The sequence below is a fragment of the Aphis gossypii genome, chromosome 2 (assembly GCF_020184175.1).
Source record: "Aphis gossypii isolate Hap1 chromosome 2, ASM2018417v2, whole genome shotgun sequence".
Classification (NCBI taxonomy): Eukaryota; Metazoa; Arthropoda; class Insecta; order Hemiptera; family Aphididae; genus Aphis; species Aphis gossypii.
This window is the reverse complement of record NC_065531.1, coordinates 52,927,191-52,947,389: the sequence shown is the minus strand read 5'-3', so window position 1 is coordinate 52,947,389 and position 20,199 is coordinate 52,927,191. Positions and strand designations below refer to the sequence as shown.

Here is a 20,199-nt window from a genome sequence, read left to right as displayed (position 1 = left end):
TGTACCCCAAAAAACCAATCAACGGTCGACCGATAGATTACTGACGGATGGACCTAAAGACGATTCTAACCGCTCGAGCTCTCTCGCACACTCCACACACTCTTCATCGCACTCACTAAAATGGTATTTTGATTCGGGTTATTTTTGTTTTTTTTGTTTAGCTCTTATCATTACTATCGCTAGACCAGCGCCATTATAAAAAAAAAACAAAATCGAGACACGATGTGGCTACCGTGTTACGCGCATCCACGTCGGATTTGTCAACTGTTACTATTATTACTGCAGATGTACAGTTGTTGTCCTCTAATGGAGCGTTGTCTGGGCGCGATAATTGGATTGTGTAGAATATTAATATTATATTATAAACTCAATACAAGTGGTTTTCTTATTATTTGTATTGGAGACAACATATCGAGTTCGTTTGAGGTTTGTCAACATTTTTCCATATTGAAGACTTTGACTAATACATCGATGTAATTCCGTACAACACCTGCTATATAATATTTTATTCTTAACACAATATCCTGAAAAACGTTCGACACTCACAATATAGGTAGGGATATTAATATATTATAAATATATAATAAAATTGTTTAAAATTAATTATATACATCAGATTATAAAATTTAATTTTGTGCAATAAAAAAATAAACTTCATATAGCGTACTGTGTAATGAAACTTAAGATAACGTAAGATAACGAATTTATTTTTTGAGCATCAAACTAGAAATTGCATAATTTTTATTTCTATTACCTACGTTACTATTTTTATAGTACTTAATACCAATACGTCAAACGTATTATAAACTATGCTCTCCACTTACAGTAGCGTACATAGAAATATCCAAAGTTGGTGTATTTGGGGGAGGTTATATAATCATGTTTTATTAGAAACAATTTTATGGTTTTATGTATGTAGTAAAAAATGCCACAATGATTGGACATCTGTGTTTACATTACTGTTTACTCGAACTATTGATTGATAATATAATTTGGAGATAGATATACCTACTTCAAATAATTCAAATAGTTTTAAAAATATTTTATTGTCTAGGCGATCTTAATTTGATCGCAGAGTAAAGTCTATACTCTATACAAACTGTTTATTTTAAAAAAAAGTAAGCAAGAAAACCTAAGTTAAATTATTAGTAATTTATATTATACAAATTAAATGTTAAAATGCCTAGGTACATTATTTTTTTCAAAAATTATATAGTTGTATGTAGCTTTATAAAGTAGGCCTACTATATTACAACTATGTAAAATATTAAAGTTTAAAAATACTCATAAATTAAAATATCGTAAAAAAAGCTTTTCGAACATAGTTGGTTAAGTAACTATATGTCTAATATATTATTATTAGTCCTAGAAGCAAATTATCACTAAATTAGTAATAGATATTACTTAATATTATGTATTATTTATTTAAACAAAACAAAATTCGTTTTTTTTTCTAAATTAAATTCATAATAATATGATTATTTATACTGAGTTAAGCCAGGAAACTCTGTTAATAGACACTAAATAAGACCTAAAATTAAATTAAAACAATACCAGGAAAAAATAGGCTCGTGCTAGCTAGCTATTAAATACATCATGCAAATACATAAAATTAATTAATTTACATACGCGTATACATATTGTTTAATTACACTATAATTAGTTATTTATACAATATTCAACAAAAAAGAAATTAAAACACCGCTTTCTTAAAACACAATTAATCTTTGATTATTTTAATGAACAATTTACTGTAAAGTCGTAGACGTTAATGTATAGTACCGCTATGAAAATGCGTATAATATATAATTATTACACTGTGCAGTATAATTCAATCTTGTTTTCTTCGTACATCATATTATGCATTTATAATGTAATTTATTATTATATGAGTATATTTTAATTTTGCAATTTATGGTTAAAGATCGTACCTACAATAGATTCCCTTAACCAATGTGGTAGTTTATATATAAGTAATTATTATCTGTAACGAGAAAACATCTAATGAATACCTATACCGGCTATACTATTATTAGTAGATTTAATTTTTTTCTTGTTTTGTCCTTAATATTAACTTTTTAGTTTATATTATTAAGGTTTAAATAGTTTTTAAGAAGTAAAATATGAATCATTGATAGTATTAAGTTTTAATGAAATTATATTTATTTCTATTTTTGGATTGTATTAATACAATATTTACAATTCTCAATAAAATAACCACAGTAAATAAACAGACTTTAATAATGTTTTTTTTTATATTTTCATAGTAATTTTATAAAGTCTATAACAACATTAGATAATAATATTATTATTATATAATATAAGAAAATATATTTAGGTAATAGATCGGATTCAAGAAGTTATAAGATGACAGACAGGTGTATATGGTTTTTTTTAATGTCTCACAAAAATAAAAGTTGGTTATACATTATAAGTATTGTCATTTGTCAATAATTAAAATATTATAATATAGACATTTTAAAAACTTAATCACACTATTTAACTATTGTGATATTGATTTAAGACTGTAAGATTCTTAAGTATGATTTTTGTTCATTATTTAAGTTTAAAAAGTTGCTTAAACTGTTCTGAGTTATTTTTAAAATAATTTATATTGTGTACCTACTACCTACCTATTACTTACCTTAAAATAAATATGTTTAAATAAATGGATAACCGAATTATTCGGGTGAATAATCCACAAGCCATTGCGTATGCAATGAAACCTATTTTGAAAAGTAAACACATTACACGAGCAGTTTGACATGTGTTTATTTATTATTTACGCCGTAGACAGATTAACTGAATGGTTTAACCTGATCTTTCCATCTGATCCATCAACACGGCTGAACCAGTTTCTTATCGTTAAATTCTAACAAAAAAAAAAAGAAAAAAAAGAAACTGATTTAGTTTATAGTACTCATGTAATATTATTATATTAATTTTATATATTGCACTAGGGCGTAGGTTTAGTACATTTATATAATACGTTGAAAATCGAATTTATTGTCGAATGACTTGAAATTTTAAATTAAATCCAATGATTTCTTAATCACTCGAATGCTATACTCATTACTCACCTTAACTAGCCATTTATTATATGAGTATCATTTTTTAAATTATTTTTATTATGTAGGTATTATAATATTATACGGTGGCTGTTTGCTTATGTTATAACTCATAAAGTATTATATTATCATTTATTATGTGTTTGTTTCTATATTCAATAATATTTTTAAAACTATGGGTAAATATAAGTAATATGTACTTGATTTAATAAAAGTTGTATAAAAAGTGGTACATTTGTATACTATAACCATAAGTTTTTGATCAAAAATCCAAATCATAGTTTGAAAATGTACGAACAATTAACAAAAATGAAACATAAAAAAATTTTTAATTTTTTTTATCAAAGTACCTAATTATTATGATTGAAATTATACTTTAAATAAAATGTAATGTTTTTGCAAGTATTTTGAAAGTTTTAAATATTTAGTTATTGTGGTATAACTGTATAAGTAACCCTTGTAATTAGTAAATTAGTCTTCTAATTTTTCAGTGCGCATACGATGTTAAATAAAGAGCATAATGTATAAACGCAATAATGTAAATAGGAAATACGATTATAGGAACCGAGTTACAATGTCAATCGATGACAGAATTTAATTCAATGAATTCGATTTAGCATTTAGTCATGTAAATTAAATTGAATAATATAGCTGATGGGCTTATAATATATTGATGGTATTCCATCAGGGAAAACTGTTCTTTATGTTAAATAATAGGAAATTAATTTTAGTGGCTAACCAGTGAAGTCACGTGTTTGCTATACGTAAATACATACCTATATGTACATTATATTCCTCAGAGACTCGTTTTATGACTATTACACAAACGTTAATTAGGTCTTGTAGCGGTTTTTGTTGTTGTGTTATTAGTGATAGTGGATCGTTGGCTTAGGCGGTGTAAAAACATAATAAATTAGTATCTACCTAATGATATATTTATATAATATTGTAATAACTCATATTTCATTTCCAATCTTGTGGTTATGTACATTGTACATAATATAAAATGTACGAAAATTGTACAATATTGTACTTGCTATACATAATACGATATTATGCATTAATGTTATGTATTATAATAATAATTTTTATTTATAACTTTTAAATCTCTGTCTTATAGGTACAAACAATCAATACCAGTCGTACTAAGATAATTAAATATTACAGTATATTGTAGATACTTATCATATTCTCAGTTCAAATTGTATAATGCCTAAAACAAAACCACAATTACATTACTCATGCGATAATATAATATTATGTAGACATTTTTTTACTTAGGTTAATGAAAAAAAATTAAAATAACAAAAGGAAGCATATTATTTTCTCAAATTATCTAAGTAATTAGTTGGAAACGATCATTTAAAAATAATAATCATCGTAAATTTACCATACTTATAGATACATAATATTATTAATACTACAATAAAATAAACTCATTTATAAAGTATACACTTAAAATAAATAAATAATCATTACAAATCCACCTGATTCTTTTATTCATTATATGGTTCGAGTTAATAATGAATTATAATAATACATATAATATATAGATATATATTTAATTTAACCCTTGATTCAGTGACCATGGAGAAATTTGACTGCTTTTAACAGGTCCATTGTTCAACGTGTACACTATAGATACAGTTTGTACTGGGGTACACATAAAAAGGATATTACCGTCGGTTGTTTCCGGTAATTATTATAGAAAAAAAAAAGAGTAATTCGGACTTAGTTTGGATAAATTACGTATTCACGGAAATTAGGGACTGGAATTTATTCAGACGCAGATTATGGAACGGACACCCTGCGACGGAGAGGCAATGCATTTTGAATAATTAACAATGCTAATAACAGGTGGCTGTTTCGATGAATGAAAAAAAAAACACACGAAAAACGATATATAGGTACCGTATACAGTATCTGTGCTCATTACTATACAAGTATAATATTTTTACATAGTCATATTATACGACCTAATCTGATATTCGATCGTTAGTTCTCAAATTAATTCCACTGTCAGTGTGACGTTTGCGTTTCGAATAAAATTAATTATTAAAAAATAATTTATTAACACATCGCAACACGCATAGGTAACTTACAATACTTATTACCCATATGCTATTCAAATATATCACACGGTCATTTTAGTCGAATTTTATATTATTTCTCATATAAATATTAGCATTAAGTTCATTTAAAATATTCAGATTAACATATGGTATTAGATACCTACTTTCTATTTATCATAACATGTACACAACGTTGTGTATCAATATAAATTTTAACATTTTCATCCCAGTTGACATGTAACTGTTTTAAATCTTTAAGACAGTTAAAAGTACCTATTTATAAATATATATTTAGATAATTATTAATGTGTTCGTGTAATGCACATGTCATCATAATCGTTGAAAATATTTTAAATAAATATGTCATTAGGAAAGCGTATAATTTATCGAATAGACAATAACCTACATACCGTTTGACGTTTGTTACATGACGAAATCGATAAATTTCTCTTAGGTATCATTAAATACGTTTCGTCACTAATGTCTTATACACTTATAGGTGAATATTATAATTTTTAATCGATAATATAATGGTTATAGAGCTCAGAAGTCGACGTATTCTTGTAGAATCTCTACAAAAATAGATTATTGACTTTTACAACCATTATGGTCGAAGTAAGATTTTAAGATTTTTGTTGTACATTTAATGTTTTAATTTTCTCTAACATTTACTATAAATTGTGATAAAAAAATTGCTTTCAAATTCGTTGTTGAAGTACAAATAATATAAGTATTACCGACTTGTTAAAGTGACTGAGTCAACTCTTGAATTTTACCTCGTACATGTTTATGATTTTTGTCAGCCCCTGCGTTGAGAAAATACATTATAAATTATCAGCTATTAAACAACCAACGAAGACGATATTTCTCTATGTAATATTTTTAATGTAAAATAGTATAAACATTAAATATATTGACACAATCAAAAGATAAATTAAATATTGTTACACAATTTAGATATTTAGAAGGGATGTATATTTCAGTAATTTTTCTATGTTTGGTAGACTATTGAATCCAAAAGGCTATTCTAGAAATATTATGAATTATGATTAATGCGCCTATATACGCAAATTTAGAGCCATATTGTGCACTATACCGTGGAAGAAGCAGGTACATACGTCCCAAAATAAAATAAAAAATATATTAATATAATATTTTTTTGTATCTATACGCGTTCTATTTCACCGCGTTTTTCTACTTCATATACATATAATTCAAATGAACGCAAACAGAGTAGTAATTTACGTTCGAATACCAAACCGTTATACATTTTTACCGTTGTCTATAAAATCTATAACGTTATTATTGAGCGTACGATAAAATGTATAGTTTATATTGTATAATGTTATTATTATATGCATATATTCCCATTTATCGATCTTAAGTAGATAGGCATATACAGTTTTGCGAGCGTATATTAAAACCGTATCGGTCCATCCGTTTATGTGATTGTGCGAAGTTAACAATAATGTAGGTACATATTGTGTATTACCATTTGCCATAGTATTATTGTGTACATAACATTTTAATATTTAACAAATTATAGTAAAATATACAATATGACTTGACTCAACATTAATAGACGAAAACGATGCAGTAAACTATTATTATTATTGCACGAACTTCCAATTGTGTGTGATTATTTGTTCGTTTTTATATAAAATGCTGAAAAATACAATAATAGTTTATATGATAATATAATCAACAGAACAACAGTAAATACTGTACTTAAAAATACTTATAATATCGTTTTATTTCGTCAGCTTAGAATTTTTTTATGGTTATAATTTTGTTGATCAAACTAAAATTCCCACTGTCAAGTTTCTCATTGTGACTGAAGTTTGTTTTAATTTTAATATGTACATAATTCATACATAATTATAAATCACTATACATTATTATACCCAATATAAATGAAAATGTTTTTTTTACAAAAATATTTAAATAGGTATAAAATCATTAAAATGTATTTTTAAATTTTAATTCGTTACAGTCGTAATTGGGTTAATGGGGGTAGGTTACATAATAACCAACCTATCAATATTTGTAGGGTCAATGAGGTCAATTCATCGGTAATTACACAACTGCAGAACAAATATTTCCATTACCCCCAGTAAAAAATTAAAAATTCACGAGGTATCTTGTGTGCATAAATTGTTTAGTGGTTGTAAAATAATCCTACGATAATTGTACTTCGAATAATAATATTTTAGATTATTCATACAGGCAGTGAAAAGGGGAAATATATGAGGAAGGTACAAATCTCTGATAAGTATTCTGTGGCTTTTAGTATTATTTACGTGATCATTAATATTATGTATTGTATGCAAAAACCAATCAGCTAAAAATAAAAACTATTAGGTATGGCATTTCTACGTTAAAAAATATTTTAACAATGATAACTAATAAATAATCAACAAACTTTAACTGCACAAGATTTATGTTGATATTCGATGAGATATTTTAAATGCGTGTACTTCTGTATTTTAAACTTAAGTACAATCTGACTCTCAGAATACTTTACACGCAAATTTAGATAAAAAAATATTTATTAAGTTCATAAACGTGTTTATCAATACTTTTAAATATTGAGATTTTAAAATGTCATTATTGTGTAATTAATAAATTAAATTAAATATAAAGTAAATTTTATTCTTTGTTATTGACCTAAATTTTTTTCGTTTTCGTTTTGGCAGATCTATCTATTATTTTCGGTATCCTGTTTAAGAAATATTGTTTGTCTTAAAAATAATTTTTTTAAACATAACAGAAATCGTTGTAATAATCAATAATACACTTACTATTAATTATTAATTAATATAAGCTAGGTATGTTTTAGGAGGTAATTCCAGTGAAAAATATCACCTACTTATACTTGGGAGGCAATTTGAAAGTTACCCATTCTAAGAACCGTACGATCTCTCATATTGTTATTTATCTATTTTTTGTGAATCTATAGGATCTCTACTAATCTATCTGCGTTCAAGTCTCCTAGTTGAATGTCCATATAAGATGTCGAAGTTAGATGGCAATTAATCGATTGAAAGATGATAGAAGATGTAAGCGAAACCTCTTATAGAAGTTGAAAGTTGTTTCAGTTATAGTATTGATGTGTTGATTTGAGTGGAGAGTTACGTAGATACATATTGAGTGCATTTGCTTTAGTTAAAGAGTAAGTGATAAACAACAACAGCTCTTTAATATGACTTAATCTACTCGTATTTTGCCAGACATTTTTATACTTCGGAAAATGTATATACATTTTACCAGTACAAGTAGTCTATAAGCAATCTACTGATTCCGCAATCCTAGAAAACAGGGGGAAAATTAATCTTTCCGGACAAAAATTATATTTTAATTTTGTTCATAAATTTTATGGTTATTTGGTCATACTGAAGTCCCTATATAATATTGTCATATGGATTTAATAACAAGTATTATTTAATAATTTATTTTTAAACTTTGTATTGCCACGTATGAATGTACATATTGTATTAAATATTCTAGCATTCTAAAATAATTCAACTACGCTTATCAAGGTAAAACAAAATTACATATTTTTATGATAAATACTTTGCAAGAACTGTAATTGTATTATTACTTGTAATTTAGAACTTAAGATTCTTATGTTATATCATAAAATATTCTTATATCTTAACCTATGTTTATTAATAGTTATGTAGATACACTTACAATGTACCTTACTCACGGACTCATTGTAAAATGTACGGTAAACTCCTCAGACTCGTGATGTGCCTAGTTGATGATCTATTGCAGCCAATAAATTACTACTATTAATAAAACAATTCGAGCATAAGCAATCATATATCGACTACAGAAAATAAAAACAATCCAACACGTAGCGTATACAAATCTAAATCACGTTACTTGCGCAGTTCATATAGCGGCGGATCTGGACCATTTTCGTATACATCGATACACGATTCTGTCTTGTTTTATTTTATACGTTAGGTCCTTGTTTGTCGGCGCGAGATTTAAAAACGTCCTCCGGCGGAGGCGTGATCTTTGGCTCAAACGCGAGCCGCTTTCGGCCTGGAGCGTCAAAAATCGCATTTCGTTACAATATTTTAATATCAATGTATATCATTTGTGTTAATGGTTTTTTTTTTTTACTTATTTCTTTATTTGTTTATATATTTGGTATTGTAACGTCATTATTGCCCGATAGACGCTACCAACGTACAGGTAGAAATGAAGATATTTGTAATTGTGTACACCGTACGAGTGCAGTATAAACTACCAGTTTGGGTCGTGGACATATTGTATTTGAATTCTCTATAGGCATGTAGGTACGTGTATTCCGTGTGTGTGTTATTTTGTTCGGGTGAAAACATATTATTATTTAAATTTAGTGATTTATGTGATGTATACGTTTGTCCGGGTCTGTGTGTGTATACGTGAGTGTGTGTATGTATACGATGGGGATGCTGACACGGTCTGTCAATTTTCGACCGGATATTGTACTTTGGACATTAGTATAGGATTTCCGGAGCATGCGCGCAAACCCTTCGATGGTACTTACTATACTATTATTATTATTTTTTTTATTCATTTTTATTATTATTATAATGTAACAAGTTGTGTATTATAATAGCCATGCGTATTAGTAGGTAGACTATAATACTGCAGCGTGTATATATTATAATAGTGTAATACGTTGATAATAATTTTGAGCGATGACTAACTAACGGCGACGTGGTCGAATCTGATGTAGGTAGATGACTGTGTTATTATCAATGGCACGGTGGTTCGTTTAATTCTTTCACAGCGACACATACACAATACAGACTTCGAGTTCACGCACTGTGACAGCTCGAGTATGGTAGATAGGCAGTTGATTGTACATTAAAACACCAGTACGCACTGATTTTTTCTGAAAAAAAAATACTTAGACAGAATGTTAAAATCCTCGGTAAATAGCTGTGTCCTTGAATCGTAGTACACAAAATTTATTTAATATATATAATAATACATTTGTCAAACGAATATAATACGTATATTACATTGTTGTACTTCTATCAGAAAACTAATAAGTAGTTACTAGCTTTTATTAAATTTTGAAAATGCTATTGATTATTGATATATTATTTAAGTCTTTTTAATTAAGTAATAATTATAAACAAATAATGTGTACACCTACAAATATTGAGTTTGAGTAAATAGTGTAAGTTTAAATATTAATTAAAAATATTTTATATATTAATATTATACACGAGTTTCGTTTTAACATTTTAAATGCATATAGATTATAGTTAATACATCCAACCACAGGATGTAATTAAAAATATATATGTTTCGTAATCTAAATATAAGACCACAACTCTTCGTTTGATTACGAAACCCTAATTTATGAATCCAACATTCGGACCACATTTTATACATGTACTTACATAAAAAAAAAATCAAATTAGACTATATTTTAAATAAAAAATATTAATACTAATTATATTATTTTATTAATTGTTCTTAGATTCTAAGCTGGGAAATAAATATTTTACTAAAATTAAGTCTAAAAATGTTTCGATTCTCAATGAAATCGATTGAGGAAGGGGAGGAGGTAAAAAGTAAAAATTACCCTATTTATTTTTTTAAAATTATCCGGAAAACTAAAAAATAAATTAAAGGAATTTCAAAGAAAATTTAACATAAGATACTTACCATGTATTAAGTTTTTCTTTTAATAATTTAAAAAACAAAAGTATAATTTTATTAAAATTATTTGAAGTTCAATTTATACAAGGTTACTCGTAAATAGTTTATATTTAACTTTATATTTAACCAAAAAACAAATAAGCCAAACTACTTTCATAGTTATTTATTTTAAAGTTAATAATTTAAAAAAAAATAATAATTACTAATAAGGAGTAACAACAGTAAACAACAACAACGTCTCAATTATAATTTTACAAAAAATATTATGGCTACAAACTATTTCAATGTTATTATTTAGAAATTACTTGTAAATACTAAATTGTAAGTACCTATTAGTAATTAAATAAAATTTAACTTTTTAGATTCTTTACTTTTGATATCTACTAAAATATTAAAAAATATACCAATGATAATTTTAACCTAATAAATTTATAGTACCTATTAAATTGTTTCTCTGATAATAATAATTAAAACAAATAGTTAATAATGTTATTTACAAAATATTTATTACAGTTATTATAAAAATATTTATCGATCCAATAACGGTGACCTATATTGGTATAAATGAAATGTGTCATTATAAAACAGTCGATAATGAGATGTGTCACGAAGATAGATGACGTGGCACACCCATAATATATTTTAAATTGATTGGAATCGTTTAATTTGGATTCCATTAAATATATAATATTGCAATTTTACAGGGTGATTCGCCAAAGATCCTCATTTCCAATTAAGATAGGAAATTCTCTGTATTTTTTAAAATAATATTGAGAAAAAGTTTTTGTTGTTTTGTTGTAATTCTTAAAAGAAAAATCGCGAAGGTTAAAAATTGTCTTCAATTATTTATTTATTCTTCTTTATTTTATTAGCCTTTAAGATACTGAAAACATATTATGCTCTGCCATTTGTCTATATCCTTTGCTAAAACTCACTATTCTGTGTCCGGTATTGCATGCTTCTTATTTTTCATAACCTGCAGATATTCCCAACTTAATCTAGGTAGCCTTATTGGTCTTCTTCCTTCTAGAAAACAATTTTGTATCTTATGTATGAATGACTAATAAATAGTATTTTCGCCGTGCGTATTATCTAGCCAGAGGAACCACCTCTTCATTATTTCCTCAATATTGGATTTTTTATAAAGCTCCTTAATCTCCGCATTATTTCTGATCCTTCAATTTCCTGTATTAGCGTATATACATTATACATAGTACAAAAATCGATCTAAGAATTTTCCTTTCAAATACTATAAGGTTGTACTTTATGGAGCGTCCTTGTTTCTCATCTATAGATCACTATCGGTCGAATCAAAGTTCAACTACAATTATACCTTAAGCCTCTTAGATAGCATTCTTGACTATTTTTAAAGTAAAATGTTTATATTATGTATATAAATTGAAAGCTGAAAGTAGTTTCTGAAATATTAAACTAAATGTTCTATAGATAAATTATAGTTCATATAATATTAGGATTAGAAGATATGGATGCTTTGATGATTTGAAAATGTTATAATTATTATTAATTTATATTAATCTATTCAAATTTTAAAATGTATAAAATATGCTGAATGCTGGATTGCTTAAACAATCACTAAGCATTTAACAAATCAATAAAATTAGCTAATGGTGAATTAAACATGGATTAGTGGCCCATGATTAGTCATTGGTTCATTAAATTTTGGTGAACCATAAAATAGTTGGTACAATTTTATTTTTTTGCAACTCGACATAATCGCATTAATTACTAGACTGTATATTAAAATTATTTTATATTTTATAGGCATTAAACCATACATGTAATAAAATATATATATTGTATTCGATGATTTGATACAAATTATTCAATAAGTTACAACTAATTTTTATTTTATTTTTTATTTAGATGCATCAAAACTTTCAACAAACCTCTTGCTAACAAGATAAATGGTAAATTATCAATGATCATGGTTAGTGAATAACCCTGTGTACACAACATAGTTGTTAAATGTTTCTCGTGAGGAATAAACACATAAATAAACACACATTATAGTGTTAAACGTTGTACTTTATATTTATGTATAAATGTGTTTTCACATATCTTATTGCGATGAGTAAACGAACAGCTACCACGCATATATACCTGTAGCTACCTGCTTTACCTCTCATATTTTTCGATAAACTTCGTCACAGTACATATATATATCATCAGTAATAATACCTGTCGACGACTGGCGTTATGTTGATAATATACGATCTATTATTATAACAGTAGAGATAACCCTGCGTCTGGACACGGTCATGTGAACTAAACGGTCGATTAAATCCTCCGTTTCCAATTCGCCGCCGCCGTCGACACCTGCATAGTACTATTATTATTATTATTGTGATCAGAAGCGAAGGGGTAACCAATACTTTATCGTAAAGGGTTAATGAGAATAAAATTATATCATATCGTACGGCACACACGTGGGCGTGCCACGAGTGTGCGCGTGCGGTTTACAAATATTAGCCCGTCGCCGAGCACGTTCTGGCTGGTTTTTATTATTACCTACCTTATATTATATGTATATGAAATCTTATTATTCTTATTTTATACCGTCGCGGTCATCAGACGTGCGTACAAGAGGCGCCGACAGGTGAATATTACAACGAGTGTCCCAGCAGACGGACCCTATACGCAGAGTACATATAATATTATTATTTGTGGCGGGTAACACTCTTCCATAAAGGACGATACCGAAAAGTCAACGCGGCAGGTAATAGCTCAGACCGTCCGTGATTTCGTCTGTACAATATGTAATATAATATTATGTAAGTATATAGTAATATATAAGTATCTGACCGTAGAGAGTTTGGTACCGAGTAGGGTGTGTATATAATAGACGGACACGTGAAACGCCAGTTAATCGAATTCGTCCACACTGTTTTTCTCCCGCTGGACCGTCGTGGGCCTGGCGTGTGCGCGCGCGTACACGACGACGACGACGACCGATGGACCGGAAAATAAAATCCACGGCTCACGATTGGAGTGTCAATGATACATAATAGACAACAATGATAACGAAAAAAAAACAGATTGTCGGCTGATTAAAGTAAAAAAAAAAAAAAATCTTCTAAAGAAAATGGCGTTTTACTACACGCGCGCAGTAGTAGTGGCAGGTGTGAGCAGCATCCCAAGCGTATTGGACACCATATTATATATTTATACTGTACGCATACCTACGTTATTAAATCGTCGCCGTCAAACAGATCAAAAAGAAGACGGGTGTACAAAAAACAATTAATGTCGTCCGTAACAACTTTTATGCTGGGCCCACGTTATGGCTATACGTTATAGGCTTATAAATAGCTTTTACATGACTATAATATTACGCTATTACTGGTCGGAGAGTATTGTTTTTCAGGTAGCTACAGAGCGTGGAAATTACGTCCATAACGATCGTGAAATTTGACTATCATACGATTATAATAACTGTATGGTATCTAAACGTTATGATTAATTATTTATATACATTATATAACATATAATATATATACATTATCGTTAATACGTGTTATAGTAAATCCTGCGTAGCCATTCCGTATTAAGTAGAAGACAAATATTGGTTAGGTTACATTTTAATTTTGACAAAACTATTTTAGATTTTAAGCACTAGTATCAATTATTATAATAAATATCATTATATTATATACTAGCTATTTATAATTATGAAAATTATGAAAAATGTTTATTAAATAATATTATTGCCCAAATACTCCAAAAATTTACATTTCTAACGAAACAAATTCAAAAACATCGTATAAATATAATAATACTATAATGACTTTAACAAACAATTATTTAGCAATTTAGCATAATATTTAAAACTCAGTAAATTATAGATTATTATTTTATCAGCATTAAAAAATAGTTTAAAAATTAAATACAATTTATGAAAATCTTATTAAACGAATAAAAAATAATTAAGTTAATTGCTATACTACAAAATCTACGATATTATAATAGTATACTTTAAGTACAGCATGATATCACTAACATATAAATATAATATTCAAATCACATTCACACAAGTTAACAAACTAAAATGTATTTTGTAATTTAAAACAAATAACATTACAATAAGTCAATAAACAAAAACTCTGAATATTTATTTTAACAAAAACTATTATTTCGTTTTGAATAATTGTGATGAAAAATAAATTATTCAAGCTATAAACTTATTTTAACCTGAGCTCCAATACGAATGTATATTATACTATGTGTATAATTTATAATATTGTATACATGCATCAGTGGCGTATATGGGTAGGGTGACCATCTGGAAAATGACCCACCCTGAAATGTCAGGTTCAATTAAAATATTTAACACTGTAGTATTAAATCATTATTATATATTTGTATTAATAATATTTATAAATGTATAATTTGTTTAGATGTTTGTAATAATTATAAATTTGAGTTACAATAATGCCAAACAATAGTGTGGTATTCTCATCTTTTTTTAAATTTTAAATACGAATTCAATTCAATTTAACTCACTAATAATATTAATAAGTAAGTGGTTAGTGGTTACATTTTATTAAAACACATTACTACATTTATTATTATAATAATTTATTATACCTAATATATAATAAATATTATTATCTACAGATTTTGTGTAAGAGTAAAAACTGTTAAGGCTCCATGTTCATGATCACCGACTGTATTTGAACCAAAACGACTACGTATGTCACTACAGATGCTATTATCTAAAAACACAATAGTTATTAATTGTAATGTAATGCTGTAAAAAAGAGCCACGTCGGGTAACTATATTAGTATTGTGTATAATGCGAAATCCTAAATAATTATAAGTTTACATATCGCATATACTTTAATAAAATTTGTGACGTTGGGTCCATTAACAAAAACCATGTGCGCATAAGCAAATGTCTATTACATCGTATACTTACTCTGAGAAAAATATTTATTTAAAACTTTTCATAAGTGGTTAAATACTTCCCTTTGAGTCCACAAGGAATAATCTTGTATAATATGAATTTATGAATAATACAAAATTAATTAATTGTTAATTAGGTAATGCGTAGGTAAGTATTCGTATGAATAAGGACAATTAACTTTTATGAGCATAGCCATTAGCCACGATATTATGACAGTAGCGATGTAAAGTATTGTATGAATTATCTTAGAATTACTCATTTTTACTAAATAAATATAAAATAGTTAATTTTAAATAGGTAAGTCGTAGTATACAAAAACAAAACTATAAAACTATACTTTAATAGACCTTCTACTGTTTATATTTTTAGTTCCATTGAATTATTTTTCAATCATAACTAGCTCCGGCACTCCCTCTTATATATGTACTTAATTATTATACAGCAATGACTAATTTACTCGTTGTAAACTATCCTTTATTATTACATCTTAAATATACATGTGATTTTTTTTTTAAATATTTTAAGTTATGCGTATTTAGTTAACTTCAAAGTTAGACCAACAGATGTATTCTAAAAAATAAATACGTACCGATTGAAGAAGATTGTAATTCAAATCAAAGAAATCGTATACGTCAAATACAATCGGATTATTCCAGCAGTTAAGTATAACTATTTCGAACTATAAAAATATGAAAATTTTAAAACAGTTAAATATTGTAAAAGTTAAGTACTTGAATTAATAATTTACGTGTTTCACTATAGCAATGTCTGATGTAATATGCAATGCTTCGTGACCAATCAAAGCAGTGTTTTTTGCCTGTATAAAATAATTTTTTTTAGTATACATCAATTAATACATCAATTAATTATTATAGTATTATGTATACTGTATAGTCAGTACTTCATTTTTTATACGTTTTTTAATTCAATAAATATTTGTATTTTATAGAAATATTAGCGATTATTATTTGATTTCATATATGGTTGTGAATCAGCTAATGATATTTATTAATACTTAAATGTATAAAAACTGCAGAAGTACTGAATTAATAATCCTATAAAAAAGCCCTCAAATCTACTGAATTATAGCCTATTCCCTGTACGTATTATTATTTCATTAATTAAACGATGGATGTAAATTATTATAGTTTTAATATACTAATTTAATAGACTACAGTCTAAAATTGTAATTTATTTTCCAAAAATTAGGTACAAATTATATTGTGCTTACTTCGAGTATAGTTTTATGGGTTTCTCGAACCAAATAAAACAAAAATATAAATCTCAAGGTACAGTGCCCAATGAAATATCCATTATGGACGAATTCTGTATCCAACTCGTTAAGATAGTTAACTGTCAATGACGTCACACTTGATACAAGTATTATAACTGTTTCGATGATGATAAGTATTGCGTGATATGCATAATAGATTTTTACTTCCTCCGTCAGTTCACGAAGTTCAGTAAATAATTTGTTCAATTCTTTGGGATGAATGTATTTTGTATCAGGAAAAGAATTATTTAACGCACCTGTATAATCAATGCCAATCAGGGTACACTTTTAAATATATTTAAGTAATCGGAAAAAACAGCTTTATTATTTAGTACTGATACATATTATATTTTGCCTTTATTTATGTTTAATACTAAATTATAATATCTAATAAGATCAGTTATTTTTATCTAAAATATCTTAAGATGACATCGTGGGAAAAACTGCTCACAAAAAAATATGCAGGTTGGTTTTAGTAGGCTGCTCACAGGACACTTCTTGAGTACTACAAAAAATCTAAATAAAAATATGATAATACGATGGTCTTTAAGCATATTTAGAAATTTCAAAAAAAAAATTGGTAAATAAAAAAATAGGAGGGTATAAGCATGCTGGGTGAATCACTTTGCATAGAAATATTGATGAAAATATTTTTAAAGTTAAATTGTCCATAAATTATTCAAATAGCTTGATAGAAATTTAAGAATTTTAGCAAGAGGTTAGGATGTAGTAATTTAACCATCAAATAATTATAAAGTATTATCTGTGAGCGTTTTAAAATCAAAATTTTGTAAGACATATTGCAGTATACAATATAAAATTATACGATTACAGTCTTACTTAGCCATTAAGATACCAAAATACCTGTTATGTCTATACTGAGTTAACCAGAAATCAAGTATAATGATATTTTTGCAGCTATTAATCAGTATATTATCGTACATTCGTTTTCAAACAATTAAATTATTACTTACTTTTTCTGAAAATTTTGTTGGCCAACTCATATCTGTCCCTTAACATCCGGATGTATACGATGTATTGGACGATCACCAGTGTAGTCGATGAGCAAAATAGATTCCATAACAGCAATATATATACAGGGATGCTCGTATAATAACAACTGCAAACGAAATTATGGGCACCAACAAACAAGGCGTGCAGCAAGTAGAATGCTTGAATATACACATCCGGCGGACCCGGCATACTCGATGCCAAATCATCAAATTTGAAGAATTTTTTTAGCAGCCGGTTATAACCTTGACTTCTGTGCACTGAAATCACGATGCTAAAAATGGTCACGATGAACTTGGTTAGCACTTCGATAAAAATCACCTAAAACAGTTTTTACAATTATGTTTTCAACGAAATGTTTCTAACATTTAACAGTGTGTATAAAACCAAATTTGACTAAATAAAATACATTACACATCATGAATAATATTAAATTGAAATATATGAAATAAATTGAATTTTAGGTTTAATAACTTCTTAATAAATAAATCGATATAAAATATAAATAGTTTATATTTATCATAAATGATTACAAATAAATAAAAATACATTAACAAGTATTATTATTTACCATTGGTCTCCATTAGGATTAAATATAGCCACAGAGAATTTAATTGGACACCATTATTAGGTTTTTTATAATATCTTATATCGTATCCATGTATTAAATACAATCCATAAAACACACATGTTAACGACATAAATTTAAATAAAATATAACTGTTTTAATTGAAATAGTTATTAAAGATTGAATTCCTAAAGTATTATTCAAAGATAAACTTGCAGCTATTCCGACACTTTTTCTGAAATGTTTAAACTGAATTTTAGTTTTAGATCGTTATAAAAACGAAATGAACAAGACTTTTGAAATGTATCGATACTTAACCTATTTCTTTATATTAATGGCTCTTTTTTAAATAGGTACTATTGTTATCTAAAACTTGTAATTTTTGAAAATTTAAACTTTATAAGTTAACAAACGTTGACAGTCGTGCTTGATGTTGATTTTTACAGAAACCCACAAATTGTTTCAAATTTATAATATACATTAATATACCTAATGAAACGAAAATAGAAAATTAAAATTATAGTATTATGTTTTGTAGTATGATTTAGTTATAGATTTATAGAAAATGAAACTAAATTAAAAAAACAGACATGTTATAATGTACTAGTACAACAGTTAATGATATTTATAAATTATTTTCTCAGTTAATGAATTTTACCAGATCAAAAATAGTAGTTAGTGATCATATATAAAATATATATATCGTATCGTATAATATTATAAGAATTAAAAAAGATTAAAGGTTAGACCTCAGATTGTAGAGATCGATTTTTGTGATTTGTGACCATCGTGACTATGAAAGTATTTTTAAATAAAGTATTTCTGTTGTTTATTTTCAGTTTTATAAGTTTTCAAAAAATACAAAACAAAATACTTCTAATAATAATAAATAATAAGTAATAAACTTATCTTTCTATCTTTCCAGAGAAATCAGCTCATTCGCGTGTAGAGAGTTACCTACTTTGTTTGTTATTTAGAACGATGGTGAATATACCTTCGTTAGCATACTGAATTGCGGCAATACGTTTTGGTTTTTCTTGAAATGGTACAAGTTCACGTAAATTCCGGACAAGCCCAAACATATCCACATTATTAAAGAGTACAGCGATGCTATGATAACCCTGCCTTTTCCGACTAATGGCAGAAACCCGAAAACTCTGGACACATAATACGTAACGTTGGGATTGATAATCCACGGTGAATCCATAAATCCTCAAAGTAGATATTATAATATTCGAGTACAAAATACTGCGTCAACGGCAATTCACAATATGATATTGTACTAGCCTGTCGTCCTTTTCAAAAAAGAAAAAAAATAATATGATTAAAAACACTCTCGGAAATTGTTATACTCCAGCACTTGAAAAATACTCGACTGAAGTTAACATTGAGTATTGTCCCGTTATTTGGGACAATAGAATGCAACTTTTGATATCAAGTACCTAGTCTTAGACCAGTTTTATCACTTTTTATTTATTTATTTTTTATACAATACACTACCATTAAAACTCAACAACTCGTTTTTTATCGAAAACGATCGATCTCAATTATCGATTTAATGGTATTCCTAAATAAGGGCCACACCTGTTGACGACGGTTGCGGCATCTT

General features: G+C 27.1%; 1 protein-coding gene across 1 annotated transcript; it reads right to left on the bottom strand.

Annotated features, from left to right (window-relative positions):
* Positions 1–15,291: 15,291 nt before the first annotated feature.
* LOC126550083 (uncharacterized) lies at positions 15,292–19,932 on the bottom strand. Its single transcript, XM_050201000.1, has 6 exons — positions 19,585–19,932; positions 17,986–18,343; positions 16,970–17,268; positions 16,487–16,555; positions 16,328–16,417; positions 15,292–15,546 (listed from the first exon to the last, which is right to left on the bottom strand). The coding sequence occupies exons 1-6, from the start codon at positions 19,795–19,797 to the stop codon at positions 15,472–15,474; spliced, it is 1,104 nt and encodes a 367-aa protein (XP_050056957.1). The 5' UTR covers positions 19,798–19,932; the 3' UTR covers positions 15,292–15,471.
* Positions 19,933–20,199: the final 267 nt, after the last annotated feature.

What these genes read in the sequence shown, in the direction of transcription:
- LOC126550083 (XM_050201000.1), bottom strand. Translation starts at nt 19,797, where the DNA reads ATGGATTCACCGTGGATTATCAATCCCAACGTTACGTATTATGTGTCC. An exon ending in CCCATAAAACTATACTCGAA is followed by an intron (nt 16,556 to 16,969) that starts GTAAGCACAATA and finishes TATTTTATACAG; the next exon opens with GCAAAAAACACTGCTTTGAT. An exon ending in ACATTGCTATAGTGAAACAC is followed by an intron (nt 16,418 to 16,486) that starts GTAAATTATTAA and finishes ATATTTTTATAG; the next exon opens with TTCGAAATAGTTATACTTAA.